This window comes from Ascaphus truei, chromosome 13, assembly GCF_040206685.1.
Source record: "Ascaphus truei isolate aAscTru1 chromosome 13, aAscTru1.hap1, whole genome shotgun sequence".
NCBI lineage: Eukaryota > Metazoa > Chordata > Amphibia > Anura > Ascaphidae > Ascaphus > Ascaphus truei.
The window spans coordinates 12352139-12363000 of NC_134495.1; the positions used below are offsets into that span (position 1 = coordinate 12352139).

At 44.0% G+C, this 10862-nt stretch overlaps 1 protein-coding gene across 1 annotated transcript; it reads left to right on the top strand.

The window, feature by feature from the left end:
- The first annotated feature begins 1806 nt into the window (after nt 1-1806).
- YPEL1 (yippee like 1) lies at nt 1807-10611 on the top strand. The gene is made up of 4 exons (XM_075568534.1): nt 1807-2056; nt 4698-4741; nt 6713-6821; nt 7285-10611. The coding sequence occupies exons 1-4, from the start codon at nt 1940-1942 to the stop codon at nt 7372-7374; spliced, it is 360 nt and encodes a 119-aa protein (XP_075424649.1). The 5' UTR covers nt 1807-1939; the 3' UTR covers nt 7375-10611.
- The last annotated feature ends 251 nt before the right edge of the window (nt 10612-10862 follow it).

The following is a 10862-nucleotide window of genomic DNA, read 5'->3' on the forward strand; positions in this document are numbered from 1 at the left end:
TGTGCTTTATGTCCTGCTCCTGAGGTGACCATAGCATTCCATTCTTCTTAAGGCGTGACTATTGTTTAGATATGTTTAATAGATTTGCATAGAAGGCATTTTATTACATTTGAGAGATACAATAGAGTTCTTACAATCGCAATTAGAAAATGTTAAGATGATGGGTTGTATTCTGCTCTTTCTTGAGATTATAGTCATGGCATTGTCTTAAATAAAAAAAATGTCCATGATGTAGGAATGCTTTACCAAGAGAAATATGCAAGGAGGGTGTTGGAGACATGAAACAAGGGCTTGGAAATCTGGAAGGAAGAATAATATCAGAAAGAAAGTATGGGTGGCGAGTGCTATAGAATGATTGTGGTCCCAGGGGCCAAGATGCTAAGAAAGGGAATGCCCTGTAGGCAAGGGGTGGAAGAGGGAAAATATTGATTAGTAAGTACCATTTGCATTTGTTTAGTAAATGTATGTGATGTAAAAGTGGTTTTGGTTGTAAAAAGTAACAGAAAAAGTTTAATAGGAAAAAAAAAGAAAAACGCTTTGCATAGTAAAGTCCAAGAAACTGAGCTCCAGCAAGCAGAGACGTGTGCTGCAGCTGCAAGTGATTGAGCCACCTGTGCTAAAGCTGGGAATGATTGAGCCACCTGTGCTGAAGCGGGATATCCTGAAAGCTTGACATGGGGGTGGGGGGGGGGAGAAGCTTCTTCTTCTTCCTTCTTTTTTTTTTTTTGTGTGTGAACGCTAGGAGGAGGGGGCAATTTGGGTTCGTTGCAGAAAATCCAAGTGAAAGTGCTGAATGGAAAGGTTATTTTTGGGAGGGTGCCTTTATAGGAAGCTCTCCACTCTTTGTACTCTCCCAGTATTCATTCCAAGGCCTATGCCGGCTCTTTGCTGTGATGTTCCCCAGCTGACCTCTGGGCAGCTGCACTGGGAGAAAAGCCATCCAGGAGAGGATCTGCAGGGCCTGTACTTTGTATGTCACTTATTGGCTTTCTATGGCTACAAGGTAGCAAATGCAGAGAACAAATGAATATTTGATCAGAATATGTTTCTGCGCTTTGATGCAGATATTTATTATGGAGACATAAAGGGCAACCGTTCTAGCACAGTCTCGTGCATTGTAAGCCTTAGGCTGCGGCCCCACTGGCGCTGACCACGCTCATGCTTGAGTGGTGACGTCACCAACTCTTCAAGAATGAGCGCGAGTGTCCTGCGAATTGTGCGGGGAGGGGGGGGGAGAGCATGGGGGGCCTATTGAGCGCGCTTCAAACACACTTTTTTTTACTTCCCAAGCTTGGTAAAGCGTGCGCGCGCTCCGCGTGAGCAGGGACGTGAGAACTCACATTCCACAAAGTAAACTCTAAGCGCCGCCCGCTCAGCGCTAGCAGGGGCGCAGCCTAAGGCTGTGCTTATAGTGCCGGTGACAATGATGTGATGTCACGCTGCGGTCGCTGAAAATCAAATTGACTTGACTTCCAGCGATTGCGCCGTCGCGTCGCTTCTACTATAAGCACACGCGGTGACGGCAGTACATTTGTTTTGCCGCAGCGTCGCTGGCACTATAAGTGCAGCCTTAAGAACGTCCTCTGTACAGTGTAAGTTTCCACCTTGCATTGTAAGTTCCTAAGTGAAAGTAGCAATCGTTTATCCACCTGCCCATCAATAAAACTAGGAATACGTCCCTACAGTTTGTTGCACTGAACGGTACTTTAAACAGGTGTAATACTCCTTTTTAGTTCTGGTGGTAACGTTCCTTTTTTTTCTCTCCGTTCTTTAACAGGTTGACTTTCTCCCCTGGCGTCCGTGTGGGCAGTGCCACACACTCTCCAAACCAACGACGGCTTTTGCTTGCATTTTCCAGTGTTTCTTTTGTCAGCGAGTGCAGCAAAGTTGTAATTCTTCCAGTGCTAGCCCCGAGCTGAGTGAGGAGCCACCGGCAGAGATGGTGAAGATGACAAAATCAAAAACTTTCCAGGCGTATCTGCCAAACTGTCATAGAACCTACAGCTGTATCCACTGCAGGGCACATCTAGCCAACCATGATGAGTTGATATCCAAGGCAAGTGTGCAGTCATTTTAGTGATCTTCTCCATTCACTTTCTGCTGACCCCGTTTTATAGTTCATGTTTTATAAAACGTGTGATTGTGGGGCCTCGTCTAAAAGTACGAGGAGTGTTTTGACCGAGTGAAAGTGGACATTGGAGCAGCATCTGAGTGTTGGTGGCCCGGTTCGGTCTGGGGGGACTTGTATTGATATTAATACTAATCGTGTCTTTGCAAGACTGTGTACTCTCTTCTGAACACTAAGGCTGTATTTTCCAGCCACCTTAAAATGAGCATGCTTTAATAATAAGTAGCCGGGACCAGAGTACAACGGCACACCCAGCATCTACTACTGGGAGAACAGAGATACCAAACACGTTAATAATCTTCACTGTGCTGCCATTCAGCACTTGTTAAACCCCAGTAACCTCGGCCTATGTTTCTTACTGTGGGTTGAAGGCCAGTTTAACAGGACACCATGCAAAGACTAGCTAGCAGGCGTATGTGTGTGAGGCCAGACCTTTTAGGGGGACGGTGCTATAGGGCAGGGGTGCTTAACTCCTGTCCCCAAGACTGGGGATGCGCACCCCTGGTATAGGGAGATGTAGCATGTTCATTCCATGGTCTTGGTTATGAAGTTCCCTTACAGCCACCCCGTGTACTCCCTAGTTTAGTGTTACCGAGGGCTGTATGTTTGTTTGGCCATACGGTTTCTGTTTGTTTTGGGTAGTTCAGACTATGTAAACACCTCCTTGTGTTTACCCTCCGCATTACAGGACACAGCAGAATCTTGTTCAGATATTTGGCTGGAAAAACAGGATTTTGAGGCCTTGTGTAAAAGTAAGGGGCGTGTTTTGACCGAGTGAAAGTGGACATTGGGGCAGGATCTGAGTGTTGGTGCCCGATTAGGTTTGTTTGGGAATAGTATTGAGCTTTTTAAATTTATTCTAATAAGGACACATGGATGAAAAGCTGTTTAGACGCCGGGGATAACTCGTCAAAGTGATTTGTAAACATTTGAATGCTGGAGTGAATGCACAATTGTAAAATGTATTGCAATACTTTAAATATTGCAAAGTAAACCTAAGAGTTGCTATATAATTGTTTCTAAAAGCATTTTGAGTATTTTTGACCATGTTTATTTAGACTGAGATATAGCAGGGGTGGGTGGCCAACTCTGGTCCTCAAGGGCCACCAACAGGTCAGGTTTTCAGGATATCCCTGCTTCAGCACAGGTAGCTCAATCAGTGGCATAGTCGAAGACTGAGCCACTGACTGAGCCACCTGTGCTAAGCTGGGACTGACTGAGCCACCTGAGCTGAAGCAGGGATATCTTGAAAACATGACCTGTTGGTTGCTCTTGGGCAGTGGAGTTGCCTACCCCTGATTATATGGTGGTAAGTGCAGCTTCACTGATATTGGTCTGGCTGTCATTGTTTTACACATGCTTTGTACATAGAGCAGGGTGTGAAGAAAAGTTATTTGACTTGCCCCTTTGTGACATGCTTCAGTTGCTGGCATTTTTGTTTGCATAGGCAGATGCATTGATACTATAATTATTTTGTGTACTTAAAGGAAATGGCCACAGTGATATTTCTACAAAAATAAACTTTAATCTAGGCTTTGGCCTAATTGAGAGCAATGGGAAATAACATGGGATATGTGACCTCACCTGTTAGTTCAGGCTCATGTGTAACGTATGATATCAGAGTCTGGTTTTACATGAATATATATCTATCTTTGTTTGAAGAGTTTTTGGTAGAATTATTTTAGTGATCACCAAACCTGTTCCAGATAATGTGCGTCTGCGGCTTAATAAAAACAGTTACCATACCTGTTGCATATTAACAAGAGTGATTCATACTATACAGCTCTGCCTCTTCTCTAGAAGGCGATTAGTTAATGAATGTGACATTTTGTCTGACAACATTTCTGTAAATGAAAAGTACCTGAGAAACGAGTTGAACCTGTGGCATGCCGAGTGTACAGAGTCGCTCACAACGGTCACAAGAAACATATTTAGCATGCCTGGCATTGTGCATGTTCTGTAAGAGCTCGGTAATTACCAATAATAAGTCGACATGTCCAAACTAGGGTTTTATTAAAGCAGCAGTTCAAGCAAATATCCTACGTGTGTTTTTTTTTAATCAGCTCTGTACTATGAGAAAATACTTGTAGCATTTTAAAAAAAAAATGTTTTAAAGACATTTTTAATATTTCTAATGTAGGAAGCATTTCCAAAGTGACAGCCCCTTCCCCTTCTGACAGGCTCTGGCTCTTGAGCCCCGCCCTCTCTCTAGCAGTGCATCAATTGTATCTAGTAACTGCCGAGTCAATCATATTCTAGGAACTACATTGCCCACAATGCTGTGCAAGAACTGAATTAAATAACCCGGAGCAAGCAATCTATTACTGTCGATTTACATGAGAACGGATCGATCTGCAGCTTAGCTAATCACTAGTCAGTGTGCAGATTGTATTGATGCACATATTGAATGGGGGAAAAAATATATATATTTTTTAAAAAACAGCAGCTTGAACTGCAGCTTTAACACACACGTCTCTTCCACTTGTGGTGCTTCTTTGTTGAGTGACGGCAGCGAGATTGTAGTAATGACTTTTGACTAACTGCTTCTATATGTCTGCTTGTTCTGCAGTCGTTTCAGGGAAGCCAAGGAAGAGCCTACCTCTTTAATTCTGTGTGAGTATACCCGCTACCTGACACACTCTCATTCACTATGACGTTCACCTGCTCAATGTCTGTCCTGGCCTCTTTGTAGACCAGAGGTCCTCAATGCCCCCCCCCCCCCCCATCCTCCAACAGGTCAGGTTTTAAGGCTATCTCTGCTTCAGCACTGATTGAGCCATCTGTGCTGAAGCAGGGACTATTTGAGCCACCTGTGCTGAAGCTGTGATATCCTGAACACCTGACCTGTTGGGGGGGTCTTGAGACCTGGAGTTGAGAGCCCCTGTTGTAGACCATGTGGTCACTTCCTAATGCTTTTAGTTTGATCTCTCATGTTGACAAATTCTCTCTTCAGTTGTGGGGAGGGGGAAAGGTTTGCGGTTATTACTGGCCATCTTCTAATGTGCAGCAGGAGGGTTAATGAAGTCAGAGGAACATTTCATTAGGAGGGTTTCATTAATCTTCCATCATGTAGTTTAACCCAGGGGTGGTCAACTCCAGTCCTCAAGGGCCACCAAAAGGTCAGGTTTTCAGGTTATCCCTGCTTCAGCACAGGTGGCATAATCTGTGGCTCAGTCTTCGACTGCACCACCGGTGCTGAAGCAGGGATATCCTGAAAACCTGACCTTGAGGATTGGAGTTGGCCACCCCTGGGTTAACCCAAATGCAATGAGCTCTTGCCAGCTCTTGTAGTTCTGAACCGAAATTAAGCAGAGATGTTTTATTTGGTTATTGTAAAACAATACATGAAAATTGACCCACGCAGCTTCTATTTCTGCATTAGACAATACTGCTACATATAATGATGTTTAATCATACTGAATTTCCTACTGGGGCTTCCACTGCTTTCCCATACTGTATTCTTCCAGAAATCAAGCAAACACTCATTCATCTGTAAATAGAATATATGTCCGTTAAATAGCATCACCAAGCCCTCTAACTCACTGTCGGCCTATCTATCCTCTATCTATCCTCTATCTATCCTCTATCTATCCTCTATCTATCCTCTATCTATCCTCTATCTATCCTCTATCTATCCTCTATCTATCCTCTATCTATCCTCTATCTATCCTCTATCTATCCTCTATCTAACCTATTTATCCTCTATTTATCCTCTATCTATCCTCTATCCTCTATCTATCCTCTATCTATCCTCTATCTATCCTATCTATCTCAATCATTCCTGTGATTGACTATTTGTGTTTGTATCACAAGGGAACGGAGGCCCAAGGAGCCTCCACTATTTTAGTCTGTAGTGTAAAGCATCTCTTGTTCGGGTCCCATCCTTATAAATAACCTTGTGAGCCTCTGTCCAGCTTGCAGGCTATAAAAAGATCTAGCTGAAAATAACTGCTGAGACCTAGTGGTAGCTTTCTGACTCCGGTGGGACCTGGTGGGAATCGCATCTGGTGCATGAGGCTGCCAGACGCTTTCTGGAGGGCTTTATAAGCAGGAAATTATACAGGGCAAGATTCCCGGTTGCCGTCTGTTCATTCCGTGGCTGGATTAAGCGTATTTGAGACACTCGTGGTGTAACTCCCTGAACATTCCCGCTTGTCTGCCAAGTTTTTTTCCATTTGGGATCTGGATTTGCGGCTTCTCCTTCATTCTCCATCGCTTTTCAACAAAGAATGCGTTGGGAGCTGAAACCATTTAGCTGCCAGGTGGGTCAGCCCGTTGCTCGCCTCTCTGGCAGGGAAGAGGTTAGTTTGCCTTGTGGCCACCGACCCCACAGTCCCTGTCCGTGCAGAGTTATTGACTCGGTTTAATTCCTCCAGTTGTTACTCTGCAACAGCTCAGCGGGTTAAGGTCAGCTCTTAAGCTATGATGATCGTGTCATTATTATGATCAAGAGGAGCTGGACGGGAATCTTATTTTGCTGCATGCGGCGGTCGACATTGAAGGGTTAAAAGGCTTGTGATATGCCTGTCAGTGCCGGGCATGTGTTTGTAGCGGAGGATAAACTTTCTCCTCTTTGTCCTGCAGGGTGAATGTGGGCTGCGGCCCAGCAGAGGAGAGAGTTCTTCTAACAGGGCTGCACGCAGTGGCTGATATCTACTGTGAGAACTGCAAAACCACACTGGGCTGGAAATATGTAAGTAATATATCATTAACACAGAGTGCTCAGTGAGAGACGGCATCCTGCTCTGTAACTATGCACTGACACACGGCGATAAACAGAGAGCACCTATTCAGCTAGGTTATGATTTGAGGGTTGTTTCTCTATAATGGAACATTGCTTCCTTATAAAGAGATCTTTACATCACAGCTCTCCTAATATCATTATTTATGCACCTTCCAATTCCTCCTCAGAGCTGGTATTTTACACTGTAATCGATAGATGGAAAAACTACCCATTCCTATGAAAGAATCGTTTATTGCTGTCTCCCCCTACTCCCCCCCCCAAAAAAAAATATACATTAAAAAAGCACATATCTGGTGAGCAGACACAAAAATAAAATGGAAATATTCCCATCTAAAGCACAAATAATTCTGTTTATAACGCAATATTTTGAAGCGCTCCAGACTGTGTAATGTTTTTTCCTGCTTCTCTATAGGAACACGCCTTTGAGAGCAGTCAGAAATACAAGGAAGGAAAGTTTATCATTGAACTGGCTCACATGATCAAAGACAATGGTTGGGAGTGAGCTGGAGGCTTCACCCACAGCCGGCTTGGTGCCGTCTGTGTGACACGTACATTACAGACAGTGTGACATGGAACCTGTGCATTTGGAATCAGGCAACCGAAAATATCACTGAACTTTACAACAACAACAACAAAAAAAACATAACCTCACAGACTGGTAGAGCAGCTGCCTGGGCACTTTGTGGATGGGGTGGCTTCCCTCACATGTCCGTAAAGGTTCCTCTCCTGTTTTCCTCTTGTAAACGTATTCTTGTGTGTAAACAGCCGTTTATTCCCGTTGCTGCTGTAGGAGCCTGCAACGCATCGGAAAAGGATTATTATTATTATACATTTTTTTTTTTTTTTTTTTTTAAACTTCCAAATGCATATTTTCTAAACTTGCAAGCCCTAGAGACATGATTTACCTGTGAATAACCTTTTCGCTGGCTTGCAGTTTTGTTGCTGTGCATGTTTATATTCTAAACTCCTCTACCCCCCCCCCCACTCCCCTACGAAACGTCACAGCGCCCCTGTCCAGAAGCAGAAGAAGTGAATGTGCGTCAGACATGATGAAAAGAATCTCGCACGCAACCTTTTTGTTTTTTGTTTTTCCCCTTTTGAAACCCCACGCGGCTGGCAGCATTGCAGTGCGATGTGTTCCATGCACCTTTTGGCAGCAATAGTGTGTTTGCACCAACATTATGGCAAAGCAGGGAAAGGGGAATAAGTTGCGGTGTTCTAAGACCCTGCCGAGGAAGTGGAGCGTTGACACCCTTTCACTGCCAGAGAGGAGGCACGTTGTAGCTATTCTCAAGGGTAGTGAAGCGGTTAAGAAATGCCATGCTTCTAGCTACATAACCTGGTTTACAAATATTTCCCGATGGGGGGGAGGGAGGGATCCTCGGCTCTGTTCCTAGTCGTGACATGAAGGAAGACTAAAGTCTTTGTCTCTTTCACCCCTCAAAGGCAGACGCATACTATTTTGTTCCTGGCAAATTGATGACATTTCAAAGGAAACACGATTTTTTTTTTTCCCCCCTCAAAGCAAAGCCCTTTTAGGGATCCCCCCGGTGTCGGAGAGATGGCGGGAATCTGCTGGGTAGATTTTCAGTTGGGCCGGTGGGCAGTAAAGACAGAAATTAACCCCTTGGCTGCCGGAGGAGGCCCTCTGGCAGCGACAGGGTTAAAGAGAACACAAAAGCATAATAAAGCTTTTTAGTGTGTAACTTTTTCAGTACAGACATCCAAAGCGTTGTGGCTGGCTCCATATACCATTTGTAGGTTTAATGCACTGGACAAAGAGGGCATTTGTGCTAAGTTATTCATTGTGTTACTGCTTTTTGCACTCGAACATAAGGAACTTTCCAAGGGAGAAGCCCCTTTCACACACTTTAGCCTTTTTGGATACTCTTAGATGCCCCATTTTTCTTTGCGGGATAGTTTAAATCCTGGGGGTGTGGGTGGTTTGCTGGTTAAATCATTTCCTAAGTAACTTTTTTTATTATTAAAATAAATCAATAATAAGAATAAAAAAAAATATATATATATATATAATTGAGTAAATGTTACCTAATTAACTAATTATATCTGCACATCTGCAACTGCTTTGTGGAATTCGTAGGAGGCTGCATTGTGCTTAAACTGATAAAGCATTCAGCTAATTGAGCACAACGTTTTTGGCCCCATTTTGCAGTGGCGAGCTGCCTGGCCCGAATGCTCTGCATTTCAAATAGTCAGACCCTTTTCTTCCTCCCTCCCCCATCTCGGGGTCCCCTAGTAGCTGCATCGAGGTGTGCGCTGATCCCCCCTTTGCTGCCACAAGGGGTGTTATAGGCCCCTCTGGCTGCCATGGGGTTAATAATGTGATCCTATATCTGCCGTGGATTTTCTGAATCTGCATGACACGAAGAATCCTGTTCCCTGCAGGCCCCCCCCCTCATCCAGCAGCGCGAGAGCTCGTTAGCATTAATGACCCGACGCCACATATAAGTAGAAGGGCAACACACGCATATGGAAGATTTTGCAGGGCAGTTATTTTTTTATACAACACTACAACTACTGTAAGCACTTTGACTAAAATGAAATATTATGGGAATACTTGCAATAGACAATATTTTTCTCCCCAAATTTCTACTCCTATAAACCCTCTCAGTACGATGACGTGAGGCGACCCTGCCGCGTTTCGCATCCTGTAGAAGTCGGCTTTACTGCACCTTAGCTTCTGGTAGAAACCTGCTTCTTGTATAGAAACGTACAGTAATGAGATCATTTCTACCATTTTCGAGACCTCTTTTTTCAGTGCATTGTTTATTTGTGTGAAGAGTCGTCTTAGCCATGTTAGTCTTAGAAAAACAACACGATGTTGGAGATGTGATACCTTTTCGTTGGGAGTACTTTAGTGTCTTCAAAACAAAACTGGAGAACTAACCCCTTCACTGCTAGTGACGGACATTGCGCTGCTATCTCCATCGGCAGCAAGGGGTTTCATTCTAGATCGGGGGTGGCCAACTCCAGTCCTCAAGGGCCACCAACAGGTCAAATTTTAAAGATATTCCTGCTTCAGCACAGGTGGCTCAATCAGTCCCAGCTTCAGCACTGGTGGCTCTGAGCCACCTGTGCTGAAGCAGAGAGATCCTACAAACCTGACCTGTTGGTGGCCTTGAGGACTGGAGTTGGCCACCCGCGTGCTAGATATTTGATGTCGACCTTTAAATACTGGTCCATATACTTTCCTGCAAGGCATTGGCCTCCTCCCTTGGAGCAATAGGGTTCGTTCTGATGCAGAGTACAGCGAATCACTGATGTAACAGACATTCACTCTGTTACCGGAGTAGATCGATGAGCGGGATAACGCGTCTGTACAGGTCAGCAAGGAAACAATTTCGGCTTTCTATAACGCGGTCTGATCTGCATTGTGTTATGCCATACATGTATTCACGCTCCGCATGTGTTCCTAGCATTGGCCACGGTGTTGTACTTTCCCAAAAGGGTTCAGCAACTCCCGGAGCTGATTCCTGTCTCATGAACAAAACACCTACATAAAGTATTTCTCCCAGTCGTGGTTAAGGTAATATATAGGTCAGTCTGGTTACTGATCCTGAATTTGTTTTTGTTTCATTGTGTTTTTGTGTTTTTTTTTTTTCTTTTTCAGCAGTTTGCATAAAACTTGAAATATATATATATATATTAAAAACAAAAAAAAAGCATTTTCCATCTAACCAATTTTTGTACATAATATTAAGGATGATATTTAAAAGTTTGTGTCCTTGTGGTAAGGTTGCTGTTTCTTCCCATTGTTATACCGTTCCATACTTTTTTTTTTTAATGATTATTGTAGCTACTTAACACGTGTGTAATTATATATTATTTCTTTTTTTTTATAAGCTGGAAAAGCAGTTGTGGAACATGGTTTTTTTTGGGGGGGGAGGGTTTCCCGAGAGTTTCGGGCTGTGCGGTGCTGACCCAACGCCCGGAGCGTTTCGGGCTGTGCGGTGCTGACCCAACGCCCGG